Source organism: Columba livia, chromosome 4 (assembly GCF_036013475.1).
Source record: "Columba livia isolate bColLiv1 breed racing homer chromosome 4, bColLiv1.pat.W.v2, whole genome shotgun sequence".
Lineage (NCBI taxonomy): Eukaryota > Metazoa > Chordata > Aves > Columbiformes > Columbidae > Columba > Columba livia.
In genome coordinates this window covers 52,094,150-52,116,282 of record NC_088605.1, presented here as the reverse complement: position 1 = coordinate 52,116,282, position 22,133 = coordinate 52,094,150, and the positions used below count along the sequence as shown (strand labels likewise).

At 39.8% G+C, this 22,133-nt stretch overlaps 2 protein-coding genes across 3 annotated transcripts in view; one reads left to right on the top strand and one right to left on the bottom strand.

The window, feature by feature from the left end:
* The window catches only part of RASSF6 (Ras association domain family member 6), a 90,605-nt gene that overhangs the window by 11,637 nt on the left and 56,835 nt on the right, over positions 1 to 22,133 (top strand). The gene's annotated exons all lie outside the window — the stretch shown is intronic.
* IL-8 (interleukin-8) lies at positions 15,467 to 18,546 on the bottom strand (the record flags this gene model as incomplete). The annotated part of the gene is given in 4 exon segments (NM_001282837.1): positions 15,467 to 15,493; positions 16,793 to 16,876; positions 17,577 to 17,712; positions 18,486 to 18,546. Coding segments are annotated over 4 exon segments (308 nt in total), but the record flags the coding sequence as incomplete, so codon positions are not given.

Sequence of the window (22,133 nt, the reverse complement as noted above, 5' to 3'; positions counted from 1 at the left end):
CATGAGTTTCCTGCCATTGGGGAAAGATAATTAAACTGAACCAAAACCTCTGTCTTCAACCAAACATTTGTTTACCAACACCCTGCACTTGGGCAAGCAATCTCTGAGAGGATTCATGCATTTCATTGAAGAAACTGATAGCAAAGCTGTTGAGGAGGGATTCACAGAGAATCATCAGCAGAGCATTCAAAGCAAAGGGTGGAGTGGTAAGCTACAGAGTGGAAAGGCTCTGTGCTATTTAAGCTACAATGGTGCACGGTCATGTTTTCTGCAGGTCGTGTTCTCATCAATTTTACTGCTATTTTTTTCAGTTTGGAAACACCACCTATTTGTTCTAGGCAGCCTGCCTTATGTAATTGTTCAGAGAAAGGTAACTGAATGCTAGTGATGGGTCTTTCCTGTGCATTGTGTCACTTTTGTTTATTTTTTCTCAATTTCACCTGTATTTTACTTGAAAATCAGATTCCTTCTTTTTCCTGGATGACACAGAGGGACTTTAAGAATTAACTTCCAAATATGAAATGTTTTCCAGATTTCATTTCTTGGGGGCATGGTAATAATAGATTCCCTGTATATATGAAAAATAAAAAGCTGCCTGCCTCTGCCGCAGTAAGGGAAAGAAGTCATCGGTCTTCCTACCTACTGGATTCTGGTGGGAGGAATGACTGAGAAACTTTTGTTTCTTAGCTGCAGAATCTTCACACAATTTTTCTTACTGCAGATTGGGTAGATCCTGAGGCACCTGTGAAGCCTGAAGCAAACAGATGTATTCCCTCAAATTGCATCTCTGAGATACTGTCTGTTTCCAGTGAACTCTGGCTTGGTAGGAAGAGTTCAGCTATGCTCTTGTTTATGGACAGCTGAGTTCATAGTTGGAAAACTGTGAGTGGTACTTAAACAAATAATGGAAGCACACAGAAAACCATAGCTGCCAAACCCTCAGTAGCATGCTGTCTGGAGTAATATCCTGAAGACAACTTAAAATAAGCCTTATGTGGCTCACAATATTTCAGAATGACCACGACAACTGCAACTAATTGCATTTTCTAACTAACGTGGTGAACACATGTTTTAGATGTTCCTGTCTCAGTAGATAAAAATTTGATGCTGATGATATTCGACTTGGACTAAAAGCTCTCGGCTATTTTGTAGAGCACTAAAAAATATTGCCTTATCTACCCTCTTCCAGATGCAAAATGTAGCTGAGTGTATTCATCATATCTTTAGTGATCTCAAATATTCCACTATTAAATATGTACAAAGAATCTGTATTTTCTTCTATTATAATTGATCTCTAGCCATGCTTATAATCTTTTCAACCAGTATGACCTCAGAAAAACAAAAGAATCACTTGGTTGGTTGGTTTTTTATTTGTTTTTCTGTTTCCAAAATATCTTCCTTCTGGAGTTCTAAACGTACATGGTTACTTATAAAAGTGCTTTAATGTTTGGCGTTTTTTAATCAAGTACATGGGCCAGATCTGAGGGATTTCTAGGGGTCAGATCTAAAATCAGGATTTTCACAATGTACCACATTTTAGGTCTTATTTTGATGTGCCCACTTGACCCCTTTCACAGAAAATGAGTCCATGTGCTCAGGCTTCTGGTTTCCAGGGCCAAGTGAATAAGTTCTTATTTGTATTCCCCCCATCAAAAGACCAATTTCCCTTCATAGTTAATGGTAGAACCTGTAGTTAACACACTGAGACATACAAATAACTTCACCAGTTTTTGTGCTGACCAGACCTAAATTTGGTGTTCAGGGAGGTAATGAAATTGTTTTGCTTACAAAGATAGCACAAAGGTTTTTTTGCCTGGATGCAAGTAGCAAAAAATATGTTTACACTACTTTTTCCAGACAGAAATTATCCTGGCATGTCCCTAGTGTTTTCTGAGGACCGTATTACTAGTGCTTTTCTGGGCTGGGTGTACACATTGGTTTATCTTGCTTCATTTCCATCTCTGACCTTGTCTTCCTAGTATATGGGAAACAGAAATTTTCCAACATGGTGCCTAATCCTGTTCCCTGCTTATCCAGGTTTCTTTCCTATGAACACCAGGATCTGGCAGGGGATGACAAAAATCCAGATGTTGTCCCAACCTGGAGCTGGGATGCAGCTGGGACATTGGTGCAGCTCTGAGAGTTGGGGAGTGCTCTCAAAACTGTCATTTTAGGTTGAGCTGCTGGGAATGGGTATAATCCAGTCTGACTTACATCACTCCGTGATATCCCTTTACTTGCACATGCTTTTCATAGGTCTTTGTTTTGCATAGTGAAATGGGCTCTTGTTTTGCTGCTAGTTTTGATCATCTGGAAAAGATATCACTTGTTAATAATAGCATATCATGGTCATTTTGCTCAACAAGGACCTGGAGTTGCCTTATTTCCTGTGAGAGTGTATGACACAACACAAGAGAGCTCGGAAGAAGCAGAGCTGTCTCTTGATATCTGTCAACAAATTACTGTGAGATGGTGTGAGATCAAAGTTATGAGGGGGAAATTGTTGCTCTGTAAACAAGCTGCTGATTATCAAGCTAATCAGTTGGAAATGCCAGTCCCTGGGATAGGCAAATAGCTGGGGACAGCTCAGGAAGATATTTTCATTGTAGTTTGGGGTGAAGCAGTCCCAGTTTTGAACACACAGTACTGGCTGTCTCGTGTTTTCACTTTATCCAGTTGCATCTTAGCCTAGGCAACATGAAAGCAAAATGTTATTAACTATGGCACACATACTATGAGAATATCTCCACTTACCTTTGGATACAAGCTTTTGCCTGTATGCTACCAACAGGTAGCATACCTGTAGGTGCACTGGGGTTGTACTTGCCTCATCTTCTTTACAGCGAATGCAGCAGTGATGTGGGGCAGGATGAGAGTACAAATGTGGAACCTTGAGGAAGTGATGGTGCTGAGCGTGGTGGCTGTGCCCTTTGGCTTTTGTAATCATTGCAATAAGGTAGGGCTGCTCAGAGAAAGTGCCCCTGGGGAATAAGAAAATGAGTCAGGTGCACCAACATCTCATGAGCACCTAGGAACGAATCATTACTCTGTACTTAATGATCTGTGAACTCAGAGCTAAGCTTGAAAAACCACTTCCAAATACCTGACACAGTAACAGTGCTGAAGTATAAAGAAGGAACAAAAAAAGAAAGAAAAACCCAGCTGACAAGGAGGATTTTGTTCACAGTTCTGTTAATCTGATCAGGGCAGGAGATGTGGCATGTGGATTGAAAAGGACTTGCACGCTCTCTCCCAAATAATTTCAGCATTCAATGTTGGAGAAAGGGAGGATGTTTTTCAAAACCAAACCCACCACATTTACCATGAAAACGTCAGCCATATGCATACGGGCAATATACCAGATGCCCAGTAGCACAGACTAGAATTGAATGAAACAGTGCAGTTGACTGCATTGAGTATCTATGTTTGGCTCACGATAGTTAGGATGTTCACTGAATAACATCTCAGTTTCCTTGAACAAATAAATGGATCGGTTTCTATTGTTTCCCCAGAAATGGGGTGAGGTTCAAATACCTGCAATTTCTAAACCTTTTACTTGCAGTCCCACAGGGAAGAAATTTGCACTGTGGTATAATTTGTATTTCTGTTTCTTTCAAAGGGTGCTGTGGGGTTTAGAGTCTTTGGTCTCAGAAATATCCAGAATGCCTTGTAAAGAGTCTAGAGTCTGTTAATATATGGCTACCAGGAGAAAAATAAAATAAAGCTAAACATAAAGGTATAAGGATTGCATAAATCCTTTGCATTGACTGGTACCAGTTCAGATCATCACAGGACATCATCATACCCCCAACTCAAGCTATTAGGTGCTGTAGTTAAATTCTATAGCTCAAATCATGTTCTCACTTAATTCTGCTTGAAAATCTGGGCAAACTAGTGTGTTTCTGTTACGTGATGAAAAACAGAGCCCTACAATCCTAGGCTGCTGTTTAACAGTTGGTAGCAGTGATCTTTGTATTGGTTAAAATGGTCCCCATCCCACTATAGATATTCACTCGTGGCCTTTATTCCCTCTTGTTAATTAAGCCAATACAGGTTCTCACAGAATGAACAAGTCAAGAGAATGGAGCTAACTCTTACTTTGTGATGTGTTATTTTCCAATTATCAGTTCTTAAGTGTGATGCACCATGCAGCTGCACAAACACTTGCGGCTGCATGTTAGAAGGGTTGGAAAATATGAGGAAATGTGGAGACCAGATAGAGGAAGCAGGGCAACAGCAGCTTCTGATGAAGGCAGCAGTATTGTAAAAAATTATTTTTAGATCTCATTCAGAAGGAAATGTCCTTGTTTGGAGTTGCACAGGCACTTCACTATGCAGAAGAGCTGAGGCTGGCCAGAAAGAGGAGGTTAGATGAACAGAAGAGGTTAGTGTGCTTGCTGCATGCTATCTTTCTTATCCAAACAAGCCTCATTGATCTGGAATGCAAATGGGAGAGAGGTGAAAAAAAGGTAAATGACCTCTCACTGTAGCAAGGGCAGAGCAACTTTTTTGATTTTTTGGACACGTGAAGAACATTGTATCTTGTGCCTTATTTTATGAATCTGGTATTGTTTGCAGTCTGTTTTGGGTGGGAATAAGAAACCTCCTACGATGTGATGACTGAAGTCAGTTGGAATTAAGGATGTGCCTTGAGTAAGCTCAGTTGCCCTTTGAGTGCTGGGGAAAAATTTTCCCTAAATATGTATTTGCATCTTTAATATCATGGGGCAACTGTACTGGAATTTGATGGCATTATAGTAATTTCTGACTCATGATGACTTAAGTGAACTGAAGAAAATCTGTTATCTTAATCTCTCAGAGACCCTAAAGATTTGCATAAAACAGGAAAGAATTAATGTAGGCAAACATGTTTTCTCACTCAGATCAAATACTTGGCATTTAGAAATATTTAGAATGTGGCTATTTGATTTACAGCCTTTCTTAAAAGTAGAATGTGCAGGATTTCCAACACTGCAGCTCTGAGGACTTTTTTGATTGCAAGGCGACAAAGTACACTTGTCAATCGTATCTAATTGTTGATATGGTAAACGGAAGCAAATTGAGTTAGTGAGTCACATTGTTTTAGAGGCTAAGTCTATTTATTTAAAAGCATTTACTATATTTCCACAGAAGAACATAGTTGTGATTCCCATTCACACCAATAAGGCTGAAATGTTTATCTAAAATTACTTTGGGTACTGGTTCATGCATTTCCTTGTAGATGGAGACAGTTGTTTAACAGTAATAGAGAGAATTCATAGCTCTTAAGAGCTAGAATAATAATTGGCTGGCAGCAGGACATGTGAATTGGTATGAGAGGATTATGCTCTTGTTTGTGTCCCTGCAGATGCAGGGACAATCTGTAAAAGCTTAAGCTGAGGTCAGTGGTGGAGTTAGTGGCACTGTTATGTCACACCCATAATGCTTGGGGTGAAATTGGCTTAGTATCACAGGAATTAATTTTACTCCTTTTTAAGCATCTTCAGAAATTTTGACCAAATGCTGTTCCATGTATCGTACTTTGTCTGATTTCTTGACACTTAATAGTTCTATCTGACTGGACAATAATGTTTAAATATTTTGTTATCTGAGAAAGCATCATTAAGTAGGTACTATCAGACACTATCTCTAGAAGTAAACCTATACAAATCTCATTCAGACAGACTGCCCTGATCTTGCATCTGCAATGTGACTTTTAAGTTTCCTTCGTGTATCACATTACTTTCTCATGTACACCAGAAAAATGTAATAATGGCCATTGAGGATCAGTGTAAAGGTGCATCGAAGTTGGTATTTTATTCCAGAGCTGGGGATGCCTTGGAAAAGAGGAGATGCCTTGGAGAAGAGGAATACAAACATTTAGGGCTACTTGTCCAGAATACCATCACACTCTAGCCAATTTTAGAGCAAGGATTTACTGACCTGGATCACATTTCTGTGTATCTAGCTGTCCTCAGTGGATTTTCTTCTATGTTTTTGGTGAATCTTGCCTTCAGTCTCTGTACACTTTTGAAATACAATGAGTTATTTGGCGAAAAGTTTCCCAGGTCAAGTATTTGTTGCATGAAGAACCATCTCTTATTGTTTGTCTGAATTTTGCTTCCTCTAGCTTTACATGGTGGCCCTAGTTCTCATATTAGAAGAATATTCTGTTATCAATGACACATGAATAAAGAATTGTCTCTGATCCCTGTTCTAAACTACCTAAGTATTTATAAAGAAAAAGGTAAAGGTTTGGTTTTGAGCACCCAGAGCCTGATATAACCACAATTTGTGGTAAGTTATGTTATATTAAACATGCATTATTGCCTTTCAAAATATGTATTTGTTATTGCTTTGAAGCATGTATGTAGATGCTTCTTCCATTTGTAAAATCCCTTTTCATATAGAATCATTGCTACACTGAACCAGAATGAGGTCAGACAAGCAGAAGATAGGGCACAAATAATTTTCTAATGTGAATGGACTATTTCTTTAAATGTATGCCTGGTGTTCAGAGTAAGTACTGAGCAGAGTAGGTAGCTTTCTCAATGAGCATAGGCCGTTGAACCTGAAAATTGCTTGCCAGGATTTTGTCACTGCCTATGCATACAAAGGCATAGTCAGGTTTTAATGTGCAGGTCACTGGATATTTTTGGAAAGCTACTCTGTTTCAGTCATAAGGGCTGGAAAAATTTGCTTGCTTTTGGACACAACTCCTGATTCCAGGAAGAGCCAGGACAGCAGTAATGCCATTCATTATTAGATAAGAGATTTCAATCTATGCAGATGTCACTTGCTCCAGAGCAAAATGGACATCTGTGGAGTGTATATTGCACCCTATAATTTGTGTTTCATGTTCAGTGGTTGGTGATGTCCTAAAAAATTCCTAAATGTTGCAAAGCTAAAATTTTCCATGAGCAGCATGTCACCCTGGATTGTAGTGAACTTACTGTGCATATTAGAAGCCTCACTAAGGACAGAAACACAATCAGATGTAAGATATGCACAAATTTATGAAAAAAATCTATTTACAGTGTATCAGTGTCTTGGAGGGACCCCAAAGTTAGTTTTAGGCAGACAACAAGATCCAAAACAGGCTTTTATTCCGTCTGGGAAAGTCTGGGAAAACAACCAATTAGAAACGGGGCTTATAAAATAATTTTATATTCCGGTAACATAAAATACAGATTCAGATATCAACTTGAGGAAATTATTGGGGTACAGCAAATAAAGTAACAGAGATCCACAGTGTGCATACACGTGGCTCACCGAAAACAACGTCGGAGCCATCCCTGACTCCAGGAAACTACACATGCTTATATTTCTTTGTATTTCTTTCAAGTATGGAATACACTCACTGTTCTAGTGACGAAAACACCCGCCCAAGCAGCGAGGAATTATTTAATAGACTCGCTTATCTGGTGAGGAAATATCTAAGTTGTAACTCACCCACACGTGGAGATGAGGCAGTCCCATTTTTCTTTCGGGAGGTTACCTTAGATGGCATCCCAGTCCCAGGAAGGCTCTCGGCGGTAGCATTTGGCCCGCGGTCCGAGAGGACCACACAAAAGCAGCCTCGGTGGGACCCTGTTTTATAGTCTTGTCAGATCTGGCTGTGGACAGTCTAAAAGCTTCGTGGCTTCTCTGCACCCCCCTACTGTGTCGATGTGCACCCCTGCATCTCACTACTGTGGCTACCTGCACCTCCTCCTCTCTCCTAAGGACTCTGGCCTGGGTCCCACAATAAGAGCCATTAACTTGCCCCATTGCAGGAGAGGGGGGAGGTGTTGAGGAATGTGGGGGAGTGTGCACACATGCAGCTGCCACATCAGTTTTTAGCCAGGTTTGGGGGGGGGGGGAGGGGAGTGTACTACCACAATCAGCAATGTAGCTTATTTTCTTGGGTGCTCTATTTCCATATCATCACTTGCCAGTTTGTATTCTCCCCACATTAACAGTTAGCATGTTTTAAGATTTAACATTTTTTATTTTTGTGGAACATGTGGTTTCAGCCAAAATGCCAGATCTGTATTTCAAACATAGCGTTGTAGATTAGAATATAAAGCCAATTTCTACTTTTTCTTTCTACCTATGAGGAAAAGTAACCACAAGAAGGCCCCTTTGTTCTCAGGCACATTGCAAGGGAAGAGTAGTGTACCTAAACAAACCAAGAAATGAGTCGTCTCTGTTTTGAGTGCTTTCCCTTCCTGATCAACAGTAATTTCCTGTCAGCCTGGGAGATTTAAATCAATATAAGCATCTAGGATGGCTCTGTTTGCAAGTGGATTTTGGTTCTTCCTTTTAATGCCGCCTAAGGATTTAGATACATCGTTGTCCCAACAAGTTTTGAGATTTTTTAGTTTTAAGGGACATAAAAGTTTGTGTGGTTTCAGTTAGTAGAAAAATCCAAGCTGAACGTCAGTGGAGGCTTAAATCTGAAATGCTGTAGACCCTGAGGAGGATTTCACCCTAGATGTCTCTGTGTGGGAAGGAATACTGCAACAGTTCTGTCCCATGTCCAAGGTTGGGTGATGGCTGGTGACATTTGAAATTCTACTCTTTGGCCCTTTGCTGTGCTTGGTATATATTGCTTCTCCTTTAATTCCGTGAAAGTCTCTCAGAAGGGAGAACATAAGGCACTCATCTGTTGCCTGTCTACTCATTCATTTTCTCGTAACCCATTACAGCTGGTGGCCATGCTTTCCCAAGCACTGGTAAATATGTACTTTCCTTTTGATCATGGCATTAATTGTTTCCTTGATGCTTGTTTTCTGCCACCATGCAGTGGCTCATTCTCCTGCAGTCTCATTCCTTCTAGATGTTCTGCATCAAGAGAAAAGAAATACTTGCAACCCAGGCTTTCACTAGCATGTCCAGTCTTACAATTAATGAAATCTGCCACTCCAAGCTTTAGCATTCAGGTAATGGGGCAAGAATGTCTTCTGTTAGTGCTTTGGTGTTATTGATGCTTCATAGCCATAAATGGAGCTTCCTTCAAGTGAATGGAAAAGGACAGAGTTTGTTTTCACAAAATGTATGTGTTCCTTCTTATTCGGATTTTTAAAAGTCACTACAAAATGAGACATGAAAAGTCCTGTCAAAAGTTAGCAGTAGTCACTGCTGAAGGTTACTATAGTTTGAATATACACTAGGAGAAGTCTAAGAGAGATTGTAGGACAGGAAAAGGTGTGCTTCTGTATGTGTCCCACACTTAATAAAATGGTAAAGAAGGAAAGAATACACTGCTAATAGTTTGTGAACAAAAAAGCCCTTTCAATTTCTTGGATCTAAGGTTTGTCTTCCTATAATCTGCTTATGTTTTAGTTTCTCTTAAGTCATTCATTATTTCCCAGAGGGAAATTCTCCCTGGCACCACCCAACTCCTTTAATTTGCCAGCTGTCATGTGATAGGTAAGACAGTAGAAGTGAGATTAAACAAATAAGAGAGTATCTTAGGTGGCGGAGGCTTGAGTACAAACCCAAAGACCAAACACTGCTCAGCTCTATTACAGATTTACAAGTCAGTCACCTGAAACTCTGGGCTTGCATTGCCTGTGGAGTAAGTACAGCCGTGCAATCTTGTTTGTCCCATCAAGGGAATCTGAACAGGTTGTCACAGAGAAAGCATAGTTCTGAGGGCAGAGGGATGAGCAGGAGCCCAGGGTCTTGGCATTTTTCTTTCTTAATCCTGGGAATGCTAGTATTTCATCTAAGATCCCCTCAGCATTTTCACACTCGTGTCTTGATCCCAATTCCATAGCAAGACAGAACTGTCAAAATAGAACAGATGGGAATCCAAGCACCATGAATACTCTCATTGCCCTGACTTGGTGGCAACAAAAAAGATGAAATGTGTATCCATACCCTTGGATATGAGAAGGCTCCCTTCTCCATGATATCCTTACATAACTAAAAGGTCAACAAATGTGATAAAAACATTTGCAGAGTTACTACTAAAGGTAAACAGAAGTGGTGAGTATTTCAAGCTTTTACAATTCTGTTGACACTTTGGTTTTAGCTTGTGCAACTGAATTGTGATTTTCTTGCCTGCTTGCAATCTTGAAAGAAATATGATCTCAAAACAAAAAAAATAGGAGGAAAAAAAGAATTGTTCATATTTTTGAAGTCTCATGATTTCTGTGGAAGCAGGTATCATATATCTTTAACAACAACAACAACAAAAAAACCACAACAGGGTAAGAGGATAGACTTACTCATTTGATCGTCTTATGGAACTTTTGTCATTTCAGGAAACACTTGTGATGAAAAAACAGTAATAATTAATCTCAGCAGCTCAGTGTGAGTGTTGCTTCAGTGCTTAAAAATTGGTCTTGACATTCTGGCATATAGCTTATAGCTGAATCAGAAAAACTTTCCTCTCACCACTGCTTTCTCTAAAAACTGAAGGCTTGTAGGAGGAAAGGTGACTAACTGGGTCCAAATGTGGTATCAAAACAAGATACTTGTCTAATGAAATTTTATTTCCACAGCTTTTTTTAAGGTATAAATCTATGAACAATAGTGATCTTCAAAGAGAAAAAAAAAATTACATTTTCCCCAGTTTACTTACCTTTCAGTATGGAATAGGAGAAACTGATAGGCTGATACTGGAGTTGCCAGTGCACCTTTTGGAATGAAAGGCCTTATTTCACATATTCACTAAAGTCATTGGTTGAGTCAGTGGATCTACAAGCAATTGGGATCTGGTCAACCTAGCATGCTTTTCTTTCAAAAAAATGTGATAATGTTCCTCATGAATTTTAACTGTCATGGAATAAGATAGTTGGTCCTATCAGAGGCTGATAATGATGCAAAATTATTGGGCATAACTATGTTGAAATCTGCCTGCAGAAAGTTGTAGCAAGATGTCACAATGTTGCCTGTTCCATGAAAGGGCAGATTAAGTTTAGTACCAGTGAGCTTAGTTATACCTATAAGCTCACGGTATATGCACAGAAGGAACTGTAAATTAGCTTTTGTCACTGAGGAAATAGATCTGGGTGTCACAGGTTTGATGTGTTTTAAAGAACTGTGTACAATGTATTATGGCAGTCAAAAAGACATCCTGAGTTTTAGGAAGCATTTAGGAAGGCATCAGAGGAAAAAAAAAAAAAGAGTTAAAATATGAGAAAATCTTATTGCTTTCAACTTTTCAGGTTGAAAGTAAATAGCTCTGTGAAGTTCTGGGTAGTCATGGTCACAAGATGCTGAGCAGGCCGAAAGTATGACAGGTTTGAAGAAAATACATTGTAAGCACTGTAGATATGCAGGTCTAATAGTACAGAGTTTACATTTGAATTTACTAAGCATTAGATCTGGCCGTGATCTAGTAAATGGACTGTAATAAATGGACTGAAGTTGGAACAAGAGTTGGACTTGATGACCTGTGAGCTCTTTCCCAACCCAGTTGATTCTGTGATTCTGTGATAATATCCTGTTATAAACAAGAACACATGCAAAGTTTGGAACAAGTCTGCAATATCAAGCCAGCACTATGTGTAATTTTCCTGGGATTTTCCCATATTATGTGATAGCAATGTAAGAAATGGAATCATGTCCAGAATGGGAAGCAATCCGTAAAAAAAAAGCAGGTAAAGCATGGATAATTCATCTGTCACCTGATACATAACCAGGATGTTTGGATTAGTCAATTTTCAGCACAGACAAATTACTGGAGGCCAGCAAACTAGTGTTTGTATTCTTTGTTCTTTTAAGAAAGAGTTTAAATTATTTTTCAGGGACTTTCCAATATTTCTTTCACTGACTTCCTCTATGGTTTACAGCATTTATAGATTAGAGACAAATATACTTTCAGTATTTTAATAACAGTAACATTGAAATTAAAGGGAACAAATTACAGCTCATGACTGAAAAGGCTCCAGATGCAAGAGCAGAACTACGACAACCAGCCATGGGAGAGGGAGTTTGAGGATAAGAGATGACACGAGGTTGTTACTTCATTGTTTGGTTGTTGCTACTGTCCTTTTTGCTTCCAAACTGAATTTGTTGGTGAAAAAGGAAGTGAAAGTGGTTTGGAAGGAAGATGAAGTAAGGGAGCAAGAAGATAGCTGAGGCCAGAAAGGACATGTAAACACCTTTGCTACATTTGATTGAAAAGAGGGCAGTAGAGAAATGAATGGAGGGTGATGAATACACATCTGTAACATGGAATGACCTTCTATCAGCATTGTAGAAATACAATTTTGATGCCAAATGAAGTGGGCAAGAGGAGCATAAGCTTAGATGAGATTGGGAAAAGGAGAAGATGGACAAGAACATATAGTTAGCTGCAGTGAAATCTCAAGGGCATTTCTTTGGTTGTGATGCAAATGTCCTGACTCTTACTCACCACCCGTTCAGCTTTCTGGTGTGTTACATGGACCGGAACGCGCAGACACACAGACGCTAAATAGCCTATGTGTTCTCAAAGGCTGAACCTTTCTTCTGTGGCTGCTGCATGGCTTGGTAACTGGAGGACCACCAGACACATTGTTTAGAGTTCAATGGTTGAACACCTCAATCTGATGGCAAAATGATATGGGTCGAGGAGGGGACCGTTCAGTCTCACTACACAGGGTCTTCAAGACAAAGCAAACTAAAGGTAGCTCTCCTCTTTCAGGATCACAAAATGGCAATAATCCTGCAGTTTCAAGAATATCTAGATCACAGGTTAAAGTGCACTAAATTGTGCACACCTCAGATAAACAGATAAATATTAGTTTAGAATTCCTTGGATGGTCATGTATCTCCTGTGCCTATTGCTACTTAGGCAGCTTAATCCAACTAATACATGCTATTTTGTCACATGGCTACTTACTTTCAATCAAAGCTGAAAGCTCTTTCAAAGCTCTTTCAACTGAAGAGAGTGTAGCATCTGGTGGAATAAAACAATTTTTGCTGTAGAAACGCATATAGAAACATACCTTTTCCTGATTGCTTCAGAGAGCACGTGCATTGTCTGATGGATAGGGATTCACCTCTATTTCAACTGCTTTTATCACTGTTAGAAAGCAGGAATCTGCCCTATTTTTGCCATATTCTGAGTAAGTACCACTTACTGGGGGCTGCAGCATAGTCAATCTCTGTTGTGCATTCTGTTTCATCATGCGAATTTTTCAGTTTTCATGGAAGTGCTAGTATTTGCAACAGAAAGAGGTACATGTGGAAGCCTATTGGATCTCCTTCATGTATAGGTTCTGGCCTCTCTTCCTAATCAACCAGGACAAGGACCTAATGGATATCTTTCAGATTTCAAGTTGCCAAAACACTCAGTAGCTCTCTCACGTTCCTCTTTTTTCCTGTCCAGTGAAAATCCCTTGAAATCTTAAAATCCTCTCCTCTCTCAAGAGAAGAAGCAGGGCTGTTTCCTTATATCATTCATCCTTTAGTTATGCAATGTGCAAATGGGTAGACAACGGGTCAGGGGAGAGCAGAACTTGTTCTGCGCAGGTGTTAACTATGATGCTAATCCTGTACTGTTGTGGTGACATGAGGGGGGCTCTTTTTTCGCTTTTTCTCTTGGAGTGATACTGAAGAAGAGAGGAAAATAGAAGCCATGTTTTCAGATCAACTGAACCTGATCTTATCATTCACATGTGTTGGATTCTCCAGAACACGAAACATACAAACTTCCTAGTAGATCAGTACTACTGTCCACCCAGCCCAGCAGCCCGTGTCCAGCAGTGGCAAAAGGAGAGCGTGCCACCCTGGGCTGTTCTCCCTTATCCCCATAGTACCACAGCTTATCATGTTTTAGGGATATGAGGAATGCATCACTCAGTATTCCTCTTAGTATCTGAATCTGACTGCCTTCTGCCAACAAGTCACTATATGCTGTCTAAAAAAGTACTTTCTCTTATCTGTTCTACACTGACCTGCAGATTTCATTAAGTATCCTAAAGAGTGGGATTTGATGAATCACAGTCCTCTGTACATCACCTTTTGCCTTCAGGATTTGGTAAGGCTTGCTCAAATTCTCCACAACCTCCTCTTTTCCAAATGGAAAGTCCTGGATAGTCTCTCCTGTAGAGCATCTCCTCTGTCCTTTTCATCACTGCCACTGCCCTTTCCTGTAGCTTTTCCAGCTCAGGTACCTGCTTCTTGACATGCAGAGATCTAAACTGCACACAGTGTTCAAAAGTTGAGCACGCTAAAATCATTTACACAGCAACAAACCTGTGACCTCTCTCTCTTATTCTCAGTTCCATTCCTGAAGATGGCAAATTTTCCACAGGCTTCATTTGGCTGCTGTTGCACTTTGAGCTGCTGATTTCAGAGAATTGTTAAGGATGGTTGTTTTATACTCCTGTCTTATGAACTGCACTGGGACTCTTATGGAAGGGCGTCCACACCCACAAGGGCTGTGCTGCACAAGGGCAAATGCTTGATACTTGGGTACCCAAAGTAAAGGTCACAAATTCCCATTTTGATGGTCAAATTGTGGCCTTTTGATGTCATAAAGATTTACAGCTCTGGGTCTGATCTGGACACTGGCAGTATTTAGGCATCAGAGCGTAAAATTCTCTTGTCTGCAAGATACTCAAATAAGGAGTCTTGCTTTACAGGCCACCAGTCCACAAGGACTGGGAACAACCTGAAGAGAGGAAGATGCACATTGCCCTTCCCTAAGACATTGCTATTGCATATGAAAATGTAAAATAACAATAGATAACTTATTTTTTTTTTTTTTTAGAAAACATTTATTATAACAATACGTTGTTAGGAACAAGTACACTCTCACAAGCAAATTCTGCATATGTAAGCTAAATTTTTTACCATTAGCTGATTGAGTAGCTAATTAGACATACTTGTACAGAGCAATGAGGTTGTGAAAAATTCTTAAGAAATAAATAACATGAATGAAAAATCCAGTAAGAATTAAATTACTTATCATCCTTTTTTCTCTTGTACAGAAACTACTCAATCAATATTTTTATAAATAGCATGGAATTCACAATAAATAAATACCAAACCAACTGTCTTACATTCTGTAGGCTAGATTTTGAAGTCAGAAATCACAGTTCACAGTCTAGCCACAGGCTGACCATGGCTCAGGAAACTGTTGTTGACACAACATACTATTGCACTCCAGAGGAGCAAGAGGAATTATCAATTTGCTGGTGCAATAACAAAATAGTAAGGCTTAGTGTAAACAAGCTGTGCTGTAAGTGCATTGCACTTAACTGATTGTGTTTTGCTAAAGTGACTTCCAAAGGTTCTTCATTTCCTTTAGCACTTTACCTGTTTGACATCTTCAGTGTAAATAAACAGCATGTCCCACAGACAACATGAACCATTTTGAAAAGCTTTCTTAAATACATACAAATAAATAGATAAATAGATAAATTAATCCACAGTTAACATCATAACACTGATGCAGGAGGTGGAAGGTGGTATGTGGCCTGAATTATGCTTTTCCCTCTTGTTTCTCTCAATGGAGGAGTGGCACGAGTTCCCAGATTTTTTCTGTCCTGGTGTTTCTTAGAGTGGTGAGTCAGAATTGAGTTGAGCCCTGTTAAGAGGTGAGGGAAGAGGATAATTTAAAAGGAGGTTCAAGAACCATTATTATTGCTTAGCATTGCATGAACAGTTAAGGATGAGTGGTCTGTTTCCAAACCTATGTGCTACATTGAGGTGTGTTTTGAAAGCAATTACTGAAGTCACAGTGTGTGCATATCTGGTGCCCAGCTAGGAAACATCTGCAGCATGAGTCTCTGCATTTACTTGAATCAAGAAACTAATTGACTTGGAAATATGAATTATTAACATATGATACTGCAAATGAGGGGAAGATGAAATTTTTAATGCCTATTATTTCAATAGGAGCCAAAACACTTCCGTATTCCTTTCCTTCCAGATGGTGTTGCTTGTACTCAAAAGTTTGATAGTGACATATCCAGTATAAGTTGGGGAATGACCTATTAGAGAGCAGTATAGAGGAAAGGGACCTGGGGATCCTGGTGGACAGCAGGATGACCATGAGCCAGCACTGTGCCCTTGTGGCCAGGAAGGCCAATGGCATCCTGGGGTGTATTAGAAGGGAGGTGGTTAGTAGGTCAAGAGAGGTTCTCCTTCCCCTCTACTCTGCCCTGGTGAGACCCCATCTGGAATATTGTGTCCAGTTCTGGGCCCCTCAGTTCAAGAAGGACAGGGAGCTGCTGGAGAGAGTCCAGCCCAGAGCTACCAAGATGATTAAGGGAGTGGAGCATCTGCCTTATGAGGAAAGGCTGAGGAAGCTGGGTCTCTTTAGCTTGGAGGAAACTGAGGGGTGACCTCATTAATGTTTATAAATATGTAAAGGGTGAGTGTCACAAGGATGGAGCCAGGCTCTTCTCAGTGACAACCAATCATAGAACAAGGGGCAATGGGTGCAAACTGGAACACGGGAGGTTCCACTTAAATATGCGAAGAAACTTCTTCACAGTGAGGGTGACAGAACACTGGAACAGGCTGTCCGGGGAGATTGTGGAGTCTCCTTCTCTGGAGACATTCAAAACCCACCTGGAGACATTCCTTTGCAACCTCATCTAGGTGTTCCTGCTCTGGCAGGGGGATTGAACTAGATGATCTTTTGAGGTCCCTTCCAATCCCTAACATTCTGTGATTCTATGATTCTGTGATTCTGTGACATATCGGCTTGAACAAGGACTCTGCAGCACAGTCAGAAAGACTAATTCTATAACTAAGCAGCAAGTTTCCATGTTCTTTAAATCTGATTATGAGAAATCACTAAGAAATCCTACAAATTGCCTTTTTTTATTTGGGAAGATTTAGTACTCCACTGCCCAAATTGAGAGCAAATGTGACTTACTTGGCCATAATTGCATTTACAATCCGCTGGACCCAGGGAGCAGTGGGATCCAAGCACACCTCTCTGCCGTCCTTCAGAGTAGCTCTGCAAAACAGGGAAAAAAGAAAAGTCAGGAAACTACTATGTGAATTTGTTTTATTCACAGAATTTAATACTGAATGTTTAGATTGATTAGTATAAATTCATCCCAATGTGCTCTGGGTTAGACTTGGTCATTTTATTATGTGTTCCACAGCTGAGGAGGGTAAAATTGTCAAGAAGTTTTGTGAGTTTGTGTACCTGCTCTCAAAGCAGTCACACATTCCCAAAAATCTTTTACAGTAGATATGAGTACTTATTTTGAATTTGTCTACTTTAGTAAAGGTTTCTTACACAATGATTGAAACCTCCAGTGGTAAAAAGGAATTTTGGCAGTATAAGGATTTCAACATTTTAGTCCCTTCTCCATGCCATTCAAGACCAGATTAGTTTCATTGCTTCTCTAAATCTGCTTGTGGGCACTTAGCTTTTCTCTCTAAAACTGATGCATACACTTTTAATGGGGGTTTTGCCTGAATGATTTAATATGTCCCAAGACAGGTAAATAATGATCAGTTCAGGAATACATAAGGTCATAGAGACGATGAAAAACATGGCATATTACTTAAAATTGTCTCTTTCAAAATAATAACTGCATCAGTCTACATAATGTCAACCTACTGTCGTAGTTGTGAATATTAAAAGCCCCTGCAAGCAGCAGCAGAGTGTAGGTGAGGGAGAGGGAGGCTGTCGCAGAGCTACTTACATGACTTCAACGTTCTTGCAGTGGGGGCCACTCTGTGTCAGCTTCACGTCTTGAATGGCTTTAGGTGGGATGAACTTGGAATGAGTGGCTATGCACTGGCACCGCAGCTCGGTTGCCATCCTTGGCAGGGTCCTGCCTGTGAGCAGAAAAGGAATATCATGCTTTGGGAGGTGGTCTTACTATCCCTGTATCAGATATATAGCATGACTGCTTTATTTTATTTTCTTGATTGAAATACTGCACTTGTCGAAGTTGCCTAAGTCCTCACAGTATCAAGACCAATTGCTTATTTATTTCAGAGGAGCTGATGCCCAAGTACATTTAAAGTTAAATTATCACATCTTTTTAAAATAAAGCTACATATTTTGTGGTTACTTGTACTGAACACACTTTACAGTTAGTTGCATCATTTAATATCTGGATTGACAAACTGGAAACTATACAGAAAACAGAGCCCTACTTTTTTTCATTTATAGGAGGCTTGCCCATGCTTCTATGTTCATATTGTTTGTTCTCTGTTCCCAGCTTTATACTATTTGCTTGAGGCAGTATGATCATTGAGTAACAAATATGAGATCAGAAACTGTCCTGTGTGTGGAAAGGCAGAGAAACATTCAAACACTTAAGCAGAAGATCCTGTCTCTAGTCACATACACTTCAAGTGAAACATTGAAACAAAGCAAATTTAAGTTGCATCCTTAAAATTTTTCCCTGAAGATGTCAGTAACTCTTCAGGACAATGGCTGCTTGGTAGACTTCTAACTGAAGGCAAGTTGCTGAAAATATCTCAAAAGACACTAATTTGCTGAAATATAAATATAAATACAAAGCTACCTCTCTGCAAGGACATGCATCTCAGTAGGTGCGTACACAATACTACATGGGAAATCTTAGGAGGGATTTACTCACCTTGAGACACAGCCACTGAAATCAGGAAAAGAGCCAGGACAGCCGCAAGTTTGCTGTTCATGATTAGTCAGGAGGTTTTTGCTGGATTGTTTATCTCTGGTTCTGTGGAGCAGTGATCCCTCTTGTCTGGAGGACTGCTGATGCCTGGTCTGAGGATCCATCTTCCTTATATACTGTTTTGTACCCAAAATGTGTGCTCTGCTAGCATGTAGATTGCGTTAGAGGAATTTCCCAGATGCAGTAAAGATGAGTCATATGACTGTTTTGAAACTCCTTCCTCAATGACGAGGAATTATTCTGCTGAGAATTAGGTAATGTATTAATTTACTAAAATAAATTATAGCCATGCGTTCTGATTTCTTTTGTAGACTTCTGTAAACTTTGTGCTTTTGCCAATGCATACCTTTATTTGGTAATACAACCTTATGATGGTTTCAGTTACATTTATATTATAACTATTTATTATTTTCTTCAGGGTCATAACTGTTCTTTGTAGGGATGCCAGATCTATACTTAAGCTATTTAATTTCTTATCTCCGTTTATGCTAATAGCTTCTACTTATCTGATTTCAAACGACTAGATTAGAAATTGAGCAGTGCTGGAATAACTGAACAGCTTTTTCACTGGCATCAGGATTTTACCTCAGTGTTATTTTGATGTTACAGATTTTTTTTTTTCTGTTGAAGTGGTATCCTCCAAAGTAAATTCATCTCTAAAACTACCTGTTCAATAAAGAATTTGAGCCTGCAATATTCAAAGATTCCAGTGGGAAGTAGATATTGAATTTTAAATGGCTTGGAAAATCATGCCTGCATTTTTCATGTCACACAGGTTAATGAATGATCAGTAGAGGAAGCTTTGTGTGGAATCAAAATAGCACGACTTGCTAAATGCAACTGCTTTTTTTTTTCTTTGTAAGTGCTAGATATTGTTAATAAGTCTTTTCTGTAGTCTTTTTCAATGACCATAACCTTATGTTTTAACAAAGGGAAATAACATTATGGCACTGCTATAGATACTTCTGTAAAAGAACCTTGTTGCATGAATTCTGAGTGTTTATTTGCTGTGTCTGGTGGAGATATTGCCTTGCAAGGGAGACAATTTCAAGGGAAGACTTGGGCTCAAATGCTGATCTGTTGCTTAAATGAAGATTTGTTTTTTCAACCCATCTGGAGTGTGTGTGATTAGGAGCTTTACTGAAAAATAAATTTAATTCTCTGAAGGCATGAAAAAGAAGAGGATTTTAGCAGGTACAGAAGGTTATTTTTTATGGTTTATGTTTTATTACATTTTACATGTTATGTTAAAATAACAGGGTGGTTTCACGTTTCACTGGTGTTAAAATTCTGGATGTTGAAGCTTTAACCAGCTTTATTTGAATAAGATTTTGCTGATTTTTTTTATTTTGGGATCTCTTTCTTTCTCTCTGTGTCTCTACATATGTATGCACATGCACATGGTAATTCAAATTTAATTAGTGATCCCATTTTTCTAAGGTACTATTTGAAGCTTTATTATCTAATTTTGGTGTGTGCTGAAATAGCATCAATGCCTGAGGCAAAAAAAGAAAATTCCCCCTCAAGTCCCCAGGTAAAAACAAGGACTGCTTGTCCTCCTAACCGCTAGACTCAGCTATTTCCTGAGTATGGCAGTAAAAGATATGCAGAAATCCCCAGGTCAAAAGTGAAGTCAAGAGCCTACTTGTATGATTGATCCTGCCCCTGAGCTAAGGGTAAGTAGCTGCCTAAAAGAGCAAGATATTTGTCATTAAATAAAAATCCACTATATTTTCTGAGAGCTAAAGCATCCCCTCTGCTTCTGGTTTTTCTCGATATGACACAGTTTCATCGGGACTATGTAAAGGGAGTGTAATAGTGATGATAACGGCATAAAAAGGTTAAGATGTGAGATGAAGCCCCAGGGCCAGGCACACCTAACCTGTGTTGCTGGGAGTGCCATGCTTGGCCCAATTTCTCCCTACATCCCTTCAACACTTTGCCTAGGATCTTGTCTCAGCCCTTGCCTATGGGAACTCGAAATCCATTGTCAGATTTTGGCAGCATGTTTTCCCTGCCAGCTATCAGAGACGACTTTTGCAACTGGAATTGCAGCTCCTTTTGAAGGGTAATGTCACTGACTGAGCTGATACAGCTGCAAGCAGAGACCATCCATGCTTAACCCTGTTAAAAGCACGCTTTTAACGAACAAAACAACAGTTATGCAATAGGATGACTACTGAAAAACTGCTGAAAAGGGAAGGAAATATCTCCCTTGCCTGTGTTTCAGGTCAGCGTATAGGATGTGTTCTCTGCTGCAGGATGGAAACTAGTAGTTTTTCTGTTTCATGACTCATTACCTTGTCTAATGAGCACAAAAGTCAAATGGGAATCTTTTTGGATCTGACTGGCATCATTTAGCCTTGAATGTAACGAAGGACATCCAAACACAAGGGCCACAGTGAGGAGGATTCATGCATACTCTGGTCACCAGGATCATCACGAGGGATGGGGGAGAGCTTGGATCTAGTTGCTTGCTGGCTTGGGTCACCCCAGTTCCAGGGGAATGCTCCAACCTCTGGGCTGATAAGGTTACTTCAAGAAAATTAAGAATATGTCTTTTTTTTAGACAAATTCAGACCTCTCACTTGAGAAGTTGTGCACACAAGACCCCAAAGGCCCAGGAGACAAAGCTTTCACTGGAACGAGGGTTCAGCTTGTGGAAGGTCAACTCTTGTCAACTCCTGTCTCCTGTGTGTCCTCACTACCACCCTACTTTTGTTCCCCAGGGAAAAAAATCCCACTCTGTCTTCTAAAGCCACCTCTATTCCCCTCAAAGAGCTTGGTATTTGCCTGCCACTCCACTTGACATGCGGCATATATGTAAAGACAAAAAAAAAAATCCCGTATTTACACAAGTACTGCTCCAACAGTAAGGAATTCCATTGTGCCTGGGTTCAAATTGAGTAAAGAAGGTACCTGATTGTTCCCATGTACAGCAGTGAAGCTTAAAAATGCCAGCAACAGGTCTAAATTATAGCCGGAAAGAGGAAAGGAGCCTTTTAGACCTTGATTTTTGGAAGTGTCAAACACACGCTTGCTTTTTACTGTCTCAGCAGATGTTTAGGTGCATCATACCTGTGGTCTTTTGGGTGGCTTAACAGACAGGGACTGTGTGAGAGCAAGGAAAGAATTTCAATCCTCAGGCACTTAGAAACATAGATTTAGAGGGAACTGTTCTGAAGAATTACTAATGCCTGAAGAGTGTGATTGTTTTCATGCCAGGAAACGAAACTTTGCCTTCTAAAACTAGCTTTCAGCTGAAGCATTCTAGTGAAGAAAACATCTTACCTGGCCAAAACAGTTTTTACAGTGAGCCAGACCCAGGGAGTGGTGGGTTCCAAACACAATTGTCGGCCACCTTTCAGTGTAGCTCTGCCAAGAAAGAAACAAAGAAGTTATGGCTAGGTGGATCCTTGCCACTCTCCTAATACTTTGAAATTTGTCTGAGCTATTTGGCAATTAAGTAACTTGAGGACATGGTATGAACTTCCATTCATTAAAACTGTTTGGGATTTTCCAACTAGAGGTTCTGAGAGAACTGGGGAAAAGATATTTTCCTGTACTTTTTCCATACTGGGGCATTTAAAA